The sequence below is a fragment of the Pteropus vampyrus genome, unplaced genomic scaffold (genome assembly GCF_000151845.1).
Source record: "Pteropus vampyrus isolate Shadow unplaced genomic scaffold, Pvam_2.0 Scaffold42, whole genome shotgun sequence".
Classification (NCBI taxonomy): Eukaryota; Metazoa; Chordata; class Mammalia; order Chiroptera; family Pteropodidae; genus Pteropus; species Pteropus vampyrus.
In genome coordinates, this window is record NW_011888823.1 from 4130311 (window position 1) to 4145766 (window position 15456).

A 15456-nucleotide genomic window follows, 5' to 3' on the forward strand; every position below is an offset into this window, starting at 1 on the left:
CTTTCTAAGGGATGATAGTCTGTCCCAGGGGTACCCTCAACAAGTGGAGGGTACAGCTTGTGGGCCCCTCAAGTGGAGCGGATAATCAGCTGTGTTTCTTCTCTTTGAGACTCAGCCCCCACTTTCTTCCCTCCCCCGCATCCCCCTACCTCATCCTGTTCTCCCTTAGAACCACGCTGCTCTCTCCAAACCCTGCAAGCTTTTCTCCAAGGCTTCTGGATGGGCCTTGGAGCAGTAGGCCTGTCTTGGAAATAAAGGCTTTTGTGTTTTGGGGGTCTTTCAGGGAAACCGAGGCAGGATAGGTGTTGTCATCGCGGCTTACATGCACTACAGCAACATTTCGGCCAGGTAAGAGGGCCCCTGAGCCTCCCATTCCTTGAATATAAACAGCAGAAATCCCTCCTCCTCTCTACCTATGGCTTCTCCCTTCCTTGGGGTGGAGGATAAAGACATAGTGGGTGAGAGGTGCTTAGGACGAGGCGGAAGAGCCAACAAAAAGGAGGCGCCTGTCTAGAGCTCAAAGGCAGGAGCCTGTGACAGGGCGGAAGAGAAGAGAGTCTGTCCTTTTATTGCAGCCCCACGCATGGACGCCCCATCCAGCCAGCTTCTTGGGCCCACATTTCCTCGCCAAACTGCCTTGTGTTTCCCTGAGTGAGCAGGGAGGGAATCAGAAAGAAATCTTGGATCAGATCTGGGTCCAGCAGAACCATCTAGAAGTTCTCTCATCAATCTTCCTGTCTCTGGCCAGCAAGGCCCTCTTCCCACTTAGGTGTTTTGGGAGCAAGACTAGGAAACAAACGATGGATGAGTCTCATTCCGATGCCATTTTGCAGAGAGGTGGAAGAATTCATCCATTCGTTTGTTTATTCATTCAATGGTTATTGAACAGCCGCTGTGCCAGGCTCTGTTCTAGGTGCTGGGAATAGAGCAGTGGGCAAAGCCAGGCCACTGGCCTCATGGATATTAGATAAGTAAACGGGTACATCAGTCATAGCAGGTGATACGTTCTGTGAGAGAAAGGAGACTAGAGCAAGACAGTGGGAAGGCGGGGACACCTGGTCGGAAGAGGCCTCTGGAGGAGGCGATATTTGAGCAGAGACTTGAATTAAGTGAGGAGAGGGCAGGAAGGGCCGAGTCACCTAAAGTCTGGGGAAGGAACTTTCCAGGCAGAGAGAAGAAGGACTAAAGGCCTGTGGTGGGAAAGCAATGTGAGGGGAGGGCATGTTTGGAGCTGAGTGAGTGAGGGGATGAGGGGTAGGAAGTGAAGCTGGAATGGGGCAGAGCCTGGGGGCCTTGCAGGCCTTGATTAGGACCTTGGAGTTTATTCTAAGAGTGATGGGACATCCTCAGAGAGTTAAGAAATAGTGAGCTATATGATTTGTCTCTTCGTTTTAGAATGATTTGGATGCTCTTAGAGGAGGGGTAGGATGTTCTGTGGAGGGATCGTCAGTAGGACATCAGCCTTATGACTTTAAGAAATGTAATCAAGCCGAATCTTTGTTTAATGGTGAACACTTGCTGTGCACCTACTATATGCCTGCATGTGCCAAGCTCTTTGTAGATGTTATCTCACTCAATCGCCACCATAGCAAACTTGGAAGAAGGCAATTATCCCCCTCATTTGACATGCAAGGAAAATCAGGTTCTGAAAGATTAAGTGACCTTACCCAAGATGCAGGGCTAGTAACGACACTGAGGACCGGGGTGTCTCCAAAGCCCCATGCCGAGCGCTTCAGTGCACAGGATGGAAAGATGCTGGGGTGTTCTTTTTCTGAAAGCTTCACAGCACAGGTTGGCTGGAGAACTCTGCAGATCTAGGGGAGTGGGGTGGGGGCTGGGGCGAGGCAAAGAGATTCTTGGACTTGGGAGTTAGCCCCTCTGAACACCTGTCTTTCCCCTCAGCGCTGACCAGGCCCTGGACCGGTTTGCAATGAAGCGGTTCTATGAGGATAAGATTGTGCCCATTGGACAGCCATCCCAGAGAAGGTGGGTCTCCTGGCCTCACAGCCCAGTGCACACACACATGTGCTTGCAGTGTGTGGGGACTAGCCTCGGGGACCCATGGGGGATGAAGCAGTGTGCCTAGGTGGAGGTATACCAAGCGTGTGTGTTCAAATGCCAGCCCAGAGGGGTGCGAGCTCAGGAACACGAGTGAGCCCATGGGCAGCTGCACGCACCCACAGGTGGGCAGGGCACTTGGCTCCTCAGGCTGATGCCATAGAGCAGGGCCATGGGTGGGGGACACATTGGTCTGGCTGTAAGCAGGTCTTGTATTAAAAGACAGTGACATTCTTGGTCCCGGCAGCAGGATTGCTTCAGTGTTTGGATGAGTCTACAGGAGGCTGACATCACTGCCGCCTGCCCTGGGGAGGTCGCAGACGCTCTCTGTAAGAGTCACCGAGTCACCTTCTGCTGGGAGAACTTTACGAATTTTAGTGAGGGCTCTCGACCACGTGGTCCCTTTGGAATCCACAACGGCCCAGGCAGGAAGCAGGGCTCATTCATTTATCTGGCAAGTTTAAGGCACTCTGCTCTGTTCCAAGTACTGGAGATAGCTAGTTGAATAGGACAAAGCCTTTTGCCCCTAGCGAGCTGATGTTCTATTGAGAAGGGTAAACATTACACAACTAAATATTCAAATAAGATAATTTCCGATAGTGAGGAAAAAAAGGATAGGGTGCTGCAGAGGCGAGAGCTGGTGGGAGGGGAATGGGGCTACTTCAGTGACGGTGGTCAGGGAATACCTCTCAGAGGAGGCGAATTTGAGCCCAAAGCTGAATAATGATGAGCCACCACGTGGCGGCCCAGGGCATCTCCATTTTACAGGAGAGAGGAAAGGCCTGAGCCTACGGAGGGAACTTGACAGGGCCAGGTCCACAGCGAGTAGTGGCAAAGCTGGGAAGTACCATAACTCTGGCCAGGGAAGTGCCCCGTGCTTGTGTCATCCACCGTCCTGAGGCCGCCCCTGGATTCGGCTCTGTGGATGACATGCTGTTTAGTGATGTCTGATCCACAGGAAGGCACAGGTAGTGTCAGGACCAGGTGGGCCTTGGGAGACTGCAGTTGAGTGGGAGCCAGAAAGATGGAAACCCAGGCCCAGAGTGGAGAACTGGAGAGCGGGACTCAGGCCAGCCCCACGCATGGACGCCCCATCCAGCCAGCTTCTTGGGCCCACATTTCCTCGCCAAACTGCCTTGTGTTTCCCTGAGTGAGCAGGGAGGGAATCAGAAAGAAATCTTGGATCAGATCTGGGTCCAGCAGAACCATCTAGAAGTTCTCTCATCAATCTTCCTGTCTCTGGCCAGCAAGGCCCTCTTCCCACTTAGGTGTTTTGGGAGCAAGACTAGGAAACAAACGATGGATGAGTCTCATTCCGATGCCATTTTGCAGAGAGGTGGAAGAATTCATCCATTCGTTTGTTTATTCATTCAATGGTTATTGAACAGCCGCTGTGCCAGGCTCTGTTCTAGGTGCTGGGAATAGAGCAGTGGGCAAAGCCAGGCCACTGGCCTCATGGATATTAGATAAGTAAACGGGTACATCAGTCATAGCAGGTGATACGTTCTGTGAGAGAAAGGAGACTAGAGCAAGACAGTGGGAAGGCGGGGACACCTGGTCGGAAGAGGCCTCTGGAGGAGGCGATATTTGAGCAGAGACTTGAATTAAGTGAGGAGAGGGCAGGAAGGGCCGAGTCACCTAAAGTCTGGGGAAGGAACTTTCCGGGCAGAGAGAAGAAGGACTAAAGGCCTGTGGTGGGAAAGCAATGTGAGGGGAGGGCATGTTTGGAGCTGAGTGAGTGAGGGGATGAGGGGTAGGAAGTGAAGCTGGAATGGGGCAGAGCCTGGGGGCCTTGCAGGCCTTGATTAGGACCTTGGAGTTTATTCTAAGAGTGATGGGACATCCTCAGAGAGTTAAGAAATAGTGAGCTATATGATTTGTCTCTTCGTTTTAGAATGATTTGGATGCTCTTAGAGGAGGGGTAGGATGTTCTGTGGAGGGATCGTCAGTAGGACATCAGCCTTATGACTTTAAGAAATGTAATCAAGCCGAATCTTTGTTTAATGGTGAACACTTGCTGTGCACCTACTATATGCCTGCATGTGCCAAGCTCTTTGTAGATGTTATCTCACTCAATCGCCACCATAGCAAACTTGGAAGAAGGCAATTATCCCCCTCATTTGACATGCAAGGAAAATCAGGTTCTGAAAGATTAAGTGACCTTACCCAAGATGCAGGGCTAGTAACGACACTGAGGACCGGGGTGTCTCCAAAGCCCCATGCCGAGCGCTTCAGTGCACAGGATGGAAAGATGCTGGGGTGTTCTTTTTCTGAAAGCTTCACAGCACAGGTTGGCTGGAGAACTCTGCAGATCTAGGGGAGTGGGGTGGGGGCTGGGGCGAGGCAAAGAGATTCTTGGACTTGGGAGTTAGCCCCTCTGAACACCTGTCTTTCCCCTCAGCGCTGACCAGGCCCTGGACCGGTTTGCAATGAAGCGGTTCTATGAGGATAAGATTGTGCCCATTGGACAGCCATCCCAGAGAAGGTGGGTCTCCTGGCCTCACAGCCCAGTGCACACACACATGTGCTTGCAGTGTGTGGGGACTAGCCTCGGGGACCCATGGGGGATGAAGCAGTGTGCCTAGGTGGAGGTATACCAAGCGTGTGTGTTCAAATGCCAGCCCAGAGGGGTGCGAGCTCAGGAACACGAGTGAGCCCATGGGCAGCTGCACGCACCCACAGGTGGGCAGGGCACTTGGCTCCTCAGGCTGATGCCATAGAGCAGGGCCATGGGTGGGGGACACATTGGTCTGGCTGTAAGCAGGTCTTGTATTAAAAGACAGTGACATTCTTGGTCCCGGCAGCAGGATTGCTTCAGTGTTTGGATGAGTCTACAGGAGGCTGACATCACTGCCGCCTGCCCTGGGGAGGTCGCAGACGCTCTCTGTAAGAGTCACCGAGTCACCTTCTGCTGGGAGAACTTTACGAATTTTAGCGAGGGCTCTCGACCACGTGGTCCCTTTGGAATCCACAACGGCCCAGGCAGGAAGCAGGGCTCATTCATTTATCTGGCAAGTTTAAGGCACTCTGCTCTGTTCCAAGTACTGGAGATAGCTAGTTGAATAGGACAAAGCCTTTTGCCCCTAGCGAGCTGATGTTCTATTGAGAAGGGTAAACATTACACAACTAAATATTCAAATAAGATAATTTCCGATAGTGAGGAAAAAAAGGATAGGGTGCTGCAGAGGCGAGAGCTGGTGGGAGGGGAATGGGGCTACTTCAGTGACAGTAGTCAGGGAATACCTCTCAGAGGAGGCGAATTTGAGCCCAAAGCTGAATAATGATGAGCCACCACGTGGCGGCCCAGGGCATCTCCATTTTACAGGAGAGAGGAGAGGCCTGAGCCTACGGAGGGAACTTGACAGGGCCAGGTCCACGGCGAGTAGTGGCAAAGCTGGGATGTACTCGGGGGACTGTAACTCTGGCCAGGGAAGTGCCCCGTGCTTGTGTCATCCACCGTCCTGAGGCCGCCCCTGGATTCGGCTCTGTGGATGACACGCTGTTTAGTGATGTCTGATCCACAGGAAGGCACAAGGTAGTGTCAGGACCAGGTGGGCCTTGGGAGACTGCAGGTGAGTGGGAGCCAGAATGATGGAAACCCAGGCCCAGAGTGGAGAGCTGGAGAGCGGGACTCAGGCCAGAACCCTGTATGGCTGGTGCTGTGGGCCCGCCACACCTGTCTGTGACGTGTCACACTGAGCTACACACTAGGGCTATGGGGCTGAATCTCTCAGGCAAGGTCTCCTGGGGTTTAACCTTCTGGTGGATGACACCCATGGAAACAAGCCATCAAGGTCATTTAGGATAGTGAGAAGTGTTTCGAAAGTGGTAGACCCAAACGGAACATGATGGACGAGAAGCTGATGGGAGCAGGCATGAGGGACTGGTTCAAACGAGGTCTGAGAAGGAAGGAAGCAACCGAGTGATGGTCTGGAACAGACGGTCTGGACAAAGGAGATGGCAAGCACACGGGCCTGGCAGCCACAGCGTCCTACTGACTTTCCTAGCCCCTCGGAACACTGGGCGAGAAGGACCCCCTAGCTGTGGATCCTGGGGCTTTCCAGATTCTCCATGCTGGGGGTTCCCCAACTCACGCCCCATCATCCTCACCTTGCTTGCCTGGCTAGAAGCATGTTGGCACCACTGGGACTGTTTCCGCCATTGTGTCAGGAAGCCCTAGCAGAAATGAGTGAGTCCTCAGGCTACCCAGGGCCTTACAGTTGGCACGAGACAGCTGGTAGCCAGCCGCTGGGTCAGCTGGATCAGAAACCGGATGTCTTTATGTGCAGGAAATTCTGGCTAGGCTGCCAGACACAGCAGCTGTGGATCAATAGAGTTTTCCCAGGGAGGAAATCTCAGGGAGGGAAGATCTAATTGCTTAAGTACCTGCTCCTCAGTCCCTGGCTTGCCACATATGGCTGGTGGCCTTGGTCATGAGTCTGGCCCTTGCTCTTGAAGGATAAAGGATACAAATAGAGGAGCGTGATGTTACGATGGGACAATGTGGCTTGGGAGGAGTAGGCAGAATAGTCATATCTCGGAAGCTGAACCCCTGGAGAATGGGGATCAGTGTTACCTCTCAGGAATAGGATTGTTCAGGGATTCTACAGCGCTCCGTTTGTGTATATGTGTGTGTGCGTATTTACATTATCTGTGTCTGCCTTGCAGTTCACATCTACACACCCATCTGCTGGTGGGCGGGTAATTCTGTTTGTGCCCAAATGTGAAAGTGCAACTATTGAGTTTAACCTTACATTAGCTGCCACTTTTCTGCCTTCATGTCAGTGACGCTTGTAAGGAATGGGGCAGCTGGAGGAGAAGGGCGCAGAGACAGAAGGAGGGAGGGGCTTGGCCTAGAGCTCCCCCATTCATTGTCACCACACCCTTGGACTCATTGTCCCCGGCACACAGGCACATCCTGTTGGCATGATCCAGAGTTCTGATAGGAACCTGCCATTTCAGGTTTCCGCTTTCAGTAATGGGGCTGGGGGCTGGGCAGGGGTCTGAATAGGAGCCTCTGCTGCCCATCAGATTATCTCGCTGGAGTTGTCTGAAGTGGCCCCACCCAGCCCAGGGACAGGGGCCCACAGGCCTGGAGGCAGGCCAAGGAGCTAAGATACAGTAGGGGACTATTATCATATGGTCACGTGGGTTCTGGTCCCACCTCCCTCAAAGAGCTCCCTCAGAGTCTCGGATGCATCCTTATTGGTTCAGCTGACTAAGCTTGGTGTCCTCTGGCCAGTCAGAAAAGGAGGAAGCACCGGCTAATGGCAGGAGGATTGGCCTCTCGTTTTGGCAGATGAGTTGGAGTCAGACTTCTTTCCTTCTCTCTCCACCCACTCCTAGCGTTCTGTGTTTTTGCTGTGTATATTTTGGAAGCTAATGACCCTTTCTGGACTGGATTGTTCTAACAGGAGTGGGAATAGATTAATCCTTCCATTCTTTCAACAAAATCTTCGTTGAATGAATTAGGGGATGTTGACCTTAGAGATAAGATATTTAGCAGAAGTTAGATAGCTGCCAGCACATGAAATGATATAGAGGGGTTTCATACACTTCAGCATGATATAAAAATGTGAAGCACTTATAATTATTATGCTTTTACTGTTTGCTGGCATGTCAGGTGGTTGGACAGGCTGTGTGGGCCGACCTGAGGCCTGTGGGTCTAGGTGTCGGCTTGATTTGGGGCTTGGTGTAAGGGTGTCAGAGCTGTTTGGTGGTTGATCAGCCTGTCTTGTGTAGTAGTAGTGAGCAGCTAAATGACACCCATCAGGGATGTGTGGGAGGAATTTTGGTCCAGCAGGAGATTCCTGGGCTGGGAGTGAAGCAGGAAGGAGATGCTCATGTTGACCACCAGGGGGCGCTGGAGAATCCCAAATGGGAGATTTGGCTTGACCCAGCTCTAGTTCTGGTAGGATCCTCTGACTCACCCTACTTCGGGCTGCAGACAGCAAGGGAGGACTGTGCTGGGGTTGAGACCCCAGCCACTTGGAGGCCTGGGGGTAGGGAGAGGCTAGGTAGGGTGACCTAGGAAGGCTGAGGGGAAGAGAACTTGGGATAGCTCCAGGGCAAGCCTCCCTCATTGAAGCTGCCTCCTCTCCTCTTCCAGGTACGTGCACTACTTCAGTGGCCTGCTCTCTGGCACCATCAAAATGAACAACAAGCCCTTGTTCCTGCACCATGTGATCATGCACGGCATCCCCAACTTCGAGTCTAAAGGAGGTATTGACCCTAGGCCTCTGGCTTTCCTTCCCTCCTGTCTTCTAGGTCTTTCTCTTGAGAGACAGCCTTGGGTGGTCAAAACGTGGGCTTGGATTGGAGTCTCGACTGTACCACTTCCTGTGCTTTCTTTAGCCCCAGTCTACTCATTTGCAAAATGGATTTGATCCTTGCATTGCCTGCTGGCACATGATGCTGGATGTGGCAATGTTTTTGTAAACTGAAAATGCCTTTCAAATGAAAAGCTAGTATTTCTTCCCCTTTCTCTTTCTGTTTTTCCTTCCTCTTTTCCTCCTTTCCCTTTCTACTCCCTCTTCCTTCCTTTCTACCCCACTTCTCCTTCCACTGTTCCTGCTGTCTTAGCTAACACCACCCTTCCCTTACAGGGTGTCGGCCATTTCTCCGGATCTACCAGGCCATGCAACCTGTTTACACATCTGGCATCTAGTAAGTATTCCATGGGAATGAGAGGCTGGGATGCCGGCGCGCCAAGGCCAGGGGTAAAGGTGCGGGGTGGGGCTTCCTCGAACCTCGTCTAGGAGAGGGCCGAGGGTTTAAGTCAGTGAGGTCTCCCAGTAGACCACTGGTAGTGGGGCGGCAGGCAGAGAGTGTGCTGCTGCCCCCTCAGTGGCTCTCTCTCCCTCTGCCCACCCGACCCAACAGCAACGTCCAAGGAGACAGCCAGACCAGCATCTGCATCACCATTGAGCCTGGGCTGCTCTTGAAGGGAGACATCTTGGTGAGTGCTGCCCCTCTGTCTCATTTATTTTTCTCCCTTCTTTCTTCCTGCTTCCCTCCTGCCTCTCCATACAAGCCCTCACTCTTGGTCGGCCACCAGCCTTGGGGTCACAGGCTCCGGCAAGGCCTTCTAGCCTCTGATACTTCTTGTCCATTCTCCTGCCTTGGAGCTGGACATCCCCTCCCTCGGGCTTGCCTCTCCTTCTGGAATATCTCCAGGGAAATATCTCTCAGCTCTTACCTCCTGGCTTTCTATTGGTGACAAGGACTCCCTAATTCTAACTTCAGCCCTTCTTCCATCGGTTAAATCCACTCCTACTTTTTCTATTCTGACTTGTACGCAGGAACTTCGTGGGAGACAGTTTCATCCCCATGGGATAAGACTCACCTCCAACTCTCTGCTCTGCTAGAATTTTTCCCAGAGAGCTCTGAGATCCTGTTTGGTGTTGGTGACCTCTCCCTCACTGGGTTTGGGGTGACCCTGGGGCCCAGTCTTGGAGACGATCAAGAGGCTCCATGGGACATGGTTTCCCATCCTCGGGCCCCTCATGGGCTTTGCTCTCTCTCTCACCCAGCTGAAGTGCTACCACAAGAAGTTCCGGAGCCCAGCTCGAGATGTCATATTCCGTGTGCAGTTTCACACCTGTGCCATCCATGACCTGGGGGTTGTCTTTGGGAAGGAGGACCTTGATGATGCCTTCAAAGGTGGGCTCGTTGAGTGGAAAGGCAGACCTCGCAAGGGATAATTATATCACAGGGTAGAAGAGCCATATGGAGGGGCCATGGCAGCAGTGAAGGGGCAACTATTTTCTGAGGGAAGGGGAGGTGATCAGGGAGGCGTCTCCTTTTGTTTCTTTCTTTTCTCCCTTTGAAATTTTATCTCTATCACCTTCAGGATTGGGGCATATCCACATCCATCCATCCATCCATCCATCGATCCATCCATCCACCCACCCATGCATCCATGCATCCATCCATGCATCCATGCACCTGTGCATTCATACATCCATGCGTCCGTCCATCCATCCATCCATCCATCCATCCACCCACCTATCCACCAAGCATCACTTGAGTGTTGACATATGTGCCAAGCATGCACTAGGCCTTAGAGATACAAAGAGAAAGAGACGAGTCCATATCCTTAGGGATTTCACGGTCTTGTGGGAGAACAAGACACATGAGCATACTATGAAGTGATGGCTGCAGTGAAGGAGACACGCACAGGCATGATGGGTACCCCAGGGAGTGGACACCATCCCTGCGGTAACTTCACTTGTTGTAAGCAGTGGATGGTGATCTGTGTCCCGATTGGGCCCAGGCAGGGAGCAGAGAGTCGAGCTGGAACTTGGAAGAGGAGGGGCACGATCGCCTCGGTGTAGTCTGGCTTGTGCAGGAGAAGGTTGTTTCTGTGATGTGCTTTCCCTGGACTAGAGCCAGAAGGGCAAAAGCAGAAGATGCTGTTATAATTACGAAACAGAATAAAGGTTACCGATCTTAACAAGGAAGAATAAAGGAATAGCTGACACAACAAAGATGGGGTTGGTGAGAGATGAGAGAAAGGGAGGGGCACAAATCCTTCCTCTTACACGGAGGGAGTCAGGACACCATCAAAAAGTGGACAGATCAAGAAATAGAGGCTTAACTATATAGTATGTAAAGTTTCAAAGGTAATCAATAGAATAAATGATGATAATAATAATATCAGATTTAAGAAGAAAGAAGGTATACACTACTACTGTATAAGTGAGCCAAATTATTCATCTTCATAGTGAATCAATGAAGATTATTGAAAATTGATGTTCGAGATATCTAGAAATGGTGGCATAAAAACTGTGGCTATTATTTAAAGTCTTAGCGGTAACTGCTAGTAGAACAAGAAATAGAAATGGTTAGAAATGGTTATCTCAGGCAAGTAGGACTAGGGCTAGGTGGGGCAAGAGGCTTGATTTCATTATTTCTATTTATATAACTTATTATATTACCAACCTGTGTGCGTACGTGCGTATATGTATATATCACTTTAATCTTCTTTAAAAGAAAACTGTTTATGGAGTCCTTTTGGGGAATTGATCACCCACTTTTGTTTTTCCTTCTCCTTTTTCAGATGATCGATTTCCAGAATATGGCAAGGTGGAATTTGTATTTTCTTATGGACCAGAAAAGATTCAAGGTATAAATAAAGTTAGAATCCATTCATCATCTACTCCTTTCCCTTTATCCTGGCCTGTCCCCACCCCTCCTTCACCATTCTCCCACTGATCTACTCTAAAATTGTCAGGTTACCTGTGACTGAAAGGCAGGCCAACAGTAAAGGCTCTGGGTATCATAGTGGACCCCCAGCTAAACGTGAACCAGAGATAATCTCTGGGTAATAAAAATAAAAAAGCAGACAGGGAGGCACTGGTTTGGATGAACTGTTCTGGTCCCATTAGGTCATCATCTTATTATAATCAGAGACTGAGGGCCATGGAGGATGGAGGGAGTGGCTGAGGGGACACTCGAAGGTGCTGGGTAAACGATAAGTATTTCTGAGAACTGAGGTGATTCAACCTGAAGATGAGAAGGCCAATTTAATAATAGCTTTAGACTGGTTATATGTGGAGACCAGTTGTTCTCCATCTTATTTGAGAACAGAATGGGAGGAGATGAAGTTAGGTTACAGACAGAGGGACTCTGGATAGATTAAAGAAAGACCGCCAGGTCAGGAAGGTGACTTACCCCAGAAGGTCTGACTTGCAGCTGTGCTGTCTTCATCCTGTGCTTTCTCTGGGTGTGTAGGAAGGATTCTGCCTCTCCCCTCAGACTTCTGTCTGGAGTGGAGAGTGCCTTAAGTAGGGGGCAGGGAGATGGCTGGGATGACCTTGTGTCCTCTCAATGTCAAGGCTGCGATCCCTGTTTCTCCTACACTCTCCCTGACTCCAGGGGCAGACTCTCATTTCTGGGAACTGCCCCAGGGACCCCTGGGATACAGAAGAGAAAGAGAGAGTTGCCCAGCTAGAGGGTCCCCCAGCTTTCTCTTAGGAGGGGTCTTCATTTCTCAGTGCCTGTCCTGATTTACCCCTATGGCCTGGTATGAGCCTTTTCAAGAATGCAAGAAACCAGACACCTGGGTTTTCCATCCAACTTAAGCCACTGGTCCCACCCCCCAGGGTCAAGAAAGTGAGAAGTCCCTCAGGGAGCATCCTTGGGGGATCTTGTTGGCTTCCTCTGTTTTTCCAGCTGCTGATTCCTTTTTTCTTTTTCTTCTCTGTCCTCCTGCCCTCTCCCATCCTTTTAGGCATGGAACATCTGGAGAACGGGCCAAGCGTGTCAGTGGACTACAACACCTCCGACCCCCTCATCCGCTGGGATTCCTATGACAACTTCAATGGGCATCGAGATGACGGCATAGAGGGTAGGTGGGACCGGTGGCTCCAGCCCCCCTCCAAACTGCACAGCCCCTGCACGCAGGGCCTCTGCTGTCTTGTTTGGCTGTGACACTATACTGGATTTAAAGGGAAGGCAGAGAAGTCCAAGGCACCACTGAGGTCATAGCCACATGAGGATGCACCATTGGTGCCAAATGAATCCCACAGACAAATGCATTTTCTGAGATTGGCAGGGGAGGGATTTTTGAGGGCTAGAGTAGCCTGGGAGGGCTACTTAGAGGACATGGCCTTGAGCGGACCTCGAGATACCTCCTGTGCTGCCACCACAGCATTTGTTAGATTTCTTTTAAACCCATTGCTGTATTTCTCCAGCCTCGCTGCCTGAGTTCTCTGGGGTTAGAGCACTAGGAATGTAGACACAGCATCTTGGGTCTACAGGCTTTCATCGACAGCCAACGAAAATGTTTGAGAGCTGGAGACAAACAGATAGGCTTCAAAATTTGAAAAGAAAGCTACAGAATTGAAATTAATACATGTTTAATTTAGCTACAGAACCTAACATTATGTCAGATGGTCAACTGAAACTCATTTCAACTCTTGAGAGTTATGTATGGGTTATATTTATTTATGTGGTTCATTTGAATATGTGTGATGGCGTGTGGGGCTGAGCCTCTGCAAGTGAGCATGCTTGGAGCCCAAGAACTCTTGAGACGCCTTGTCTGGGGTTTGGCCACAGGCTCGTTTCCCTGATTTGGTCCTAGGACTGTGGGATGTGGGAGCTGGGAGACCCTCAGTACCATTGGCCACCTCCATCCGTTTTCAGTTGGGGTAATTGAGACAATTACCAATTGAGATGGGTCTCCTGATTTAGCCCCCTGACCTGGGATGTGTCCTTTCAAGGACAGCAGCACCCAGCCTCTGGGCTTCTTCTCTCAGCTGAAGTTGGTTCTGGGGTGAGGCTGTGCCATCCAGGGGCCCCTGGACCATGTGGAAGAGCTGGATTAGGGAGAACCAGGCACCCTCACCCTGTCTTCTGCCTCTGTCTCCAAGGTTCTGGATTTGTGGACTGCATGCACCCTGAGGCCTTTATGCAAGGCCTTTCCTTGCATAAAGATTCTCCCTCTGACCTTGGAGACACCAGAATGAGCGATGGATTTCAGAGGCATTGGGACAAGGGCAGTGATTGGGCTAGAATTTAGGGCTTGATGGGAGCATGTTTCTGTGCAATATTGCAAAGTTCAAGGCTTGTCCTCATACCTACTCTAGCTCCCTGTCCTTCCTCCCCTGAGGGGCACAGACACCCCGCCAGGGCCCTCCCCACCCTGCTGAGGCTGCAGCCCCAGAGCACTCCTCCCCACTTCCCAACCCCATCCACTTGTGCTGCGTGGCTGAGGAGGAGGCAGAGAATGAAATGAATTAGTCCTGAGGTACCAGTGGCTGCCAGCCCAGTTGTTCATCTTCTGGTGATGTTTGTATCTTTAACGAGAACATTTGGCAATTTGAAGGAATTTTCAATGACTCCCCATCTCTCCCTGGTGTGGAGTCAATGCGATGATAAATATAAAAACATTTGGTAAACTATAAAGTGCCAGGCAAATAAAAGGTAAAATAATTAAGGGGGAAGAAGGAGTGGCCGTGGGAAGGACGGGGCTTGGGATATAGTCGGCTGTGAGGGAAGGAAGGGGGGCAGACAGAACAGTGAGAGGCAGGGACGGGGAGGAAGGAGAGGGTCAGGCGAGGCCCTGGGCTCCTCCTGCCCCCTGGCCTGCCTTCCTCCCTCCTTCGATCTGCTCCCCCAGGCAGGGGATGGAGCCAGTGGGACCTTTGACCAGTTAAAGGTCAGCTTGTCCTGTAGGGACAGAGGGGCTCCTGTGTGGAGGCTGAGAAGCTGGCCCTACGCCTAACGGGTGGGCAGAGAAGCCAAGGCGGCAGCGCATGGCCCTGCCATCCTCCCCCCAGCCTGGCCTGGGTGGGGGGAGCTTGTGGCTGGGGTGGTCACCAGGGCAGACTCCGCCTGTCCTACTGTGTGCTCCCTGTTGCCACTGGGCTGCATCCCCCACAGGCACAGGAAAGCAAGTCGGGACCAGCCCTGGGGCAGGAGCAGTCAGCATTATCCCCATCCTGCTTTTCCTTCTAGCTTGGGGCACATCTAGAAGGCTCTAGATTCTGGGGCCCAGAGATTAAAGCATTTTCTTCTGGCTAATTCTCTGGTCAAGAGGGGGAAGCAGGAGGCCCGTGTCTGTCCCCCTGGTTGTGGACAAGTCCTTGTGCCTCAGTTTTCCCATGCGCTGGCTGGGGTAAGAGCAACTAACCCCCCAAGACTCCGAGGTGCTCAGGAGATGGCTCGAGCTGGAGCCCGGGAAAGGGCTTGGCTGTTTCCTGGTGTGGTCCAGGGCTGAGGGGATGGCCTGAGGGGTTAGGAGGTGCCCAAGGCACCTCTGCCTGTTTTGCAGGAGGTCCTTGGCTGATCCCAAGGCTCCCCAGTGCGGTGGGCAAACGTGCACTTCAGAGCCCGCCTGCCCGGGTCCAAATCCGAGCTCTCCGCTCTGTGGCCGCACGCCCTTGGTCAGGTCTTTAGCCTCCTCGTGGTCTTCGTTTCCTCATCTACACACTCGGGCGGTGACAGTGCCCTTGCCATTGGGTTATTCTAGCAATGTTCGCAAGAGGCAGTTTAGTATAGAGGTTAAGAATGTGGCCTCTGGAGCCAAACTCCCCGGGTTCAAATCCTTTGACAAGATCCTGTTCTCCTGGAGCCTCAGCTTACTCTGCTGTCAAGTGAGGATTCAGTCAACACATCATTTTGAGCACTTTTTGGAGATTGGCGGCTGTGGAGGGGCTGCCTGCTGTGTTTGCTCACGAGTCTCTGACACATCAGTTATGACTGTGGCAGCATCTCAGGGGTCTGCAGACAGGGCTAATGAGAAGGCCCCTTGGCCTTGGCCTTGGGAGCATGTGGCTTTGCCACATGCCGGCTGTGGTGCCAAAAGCTTGATAGTCACCGCCTCATCTAACGCTCACAGGCATCCTGCCAAGTGGGCACTATTGTTATGGCTGGATTGGGGGCTGGGACACG

General features: G+C 51.7%; 1 protein-coding gene across 14 annotated transcripts in view; it reads left to right on the forward strand.

Annotated features, from left to right (window-relative positions):
* The window catches only part of TNS1 (tensin 1), a 175165-nt gene that overhangs the window by 88240 nt on the left and 71469 nt on the right, over positions 1-15456 (forward strand). For 13 of the 14 annotated variants that reach the window (XM_011358617.2, XM_011358616.2, XM_011358613.2 and 10 more), the window contains 8 exons: positions 284-348; positions 1903-1986; positions 8168-8280; positions 8664-8724; positions 8941-9016; positions 9591-9720; positions 11120-11185; positions 12293-12409. In XM_011358617.2, coding sequence (XP_011356919.1) covers positions 284-348; positions 1903-1986; positions 8168-8280; positions 8664-8724; positions 8941-9016; positions 9591-9720; positions 11120-11185; positions 12293-12409 — 712 coding nt within the window. Of the gene's footprint in view, positions 1-283; positions 349-1902; positions 1987-4388; positions 4544-8167; positions 8281-8663; positions 8725-8940; positions 9017-9590; positions 9721-11119; positions 11186-12292; positions 12410-15456 lie in introns of those variants that run through there. The other variant, XM_011358625.2, reaches the window with a different exon arrangement.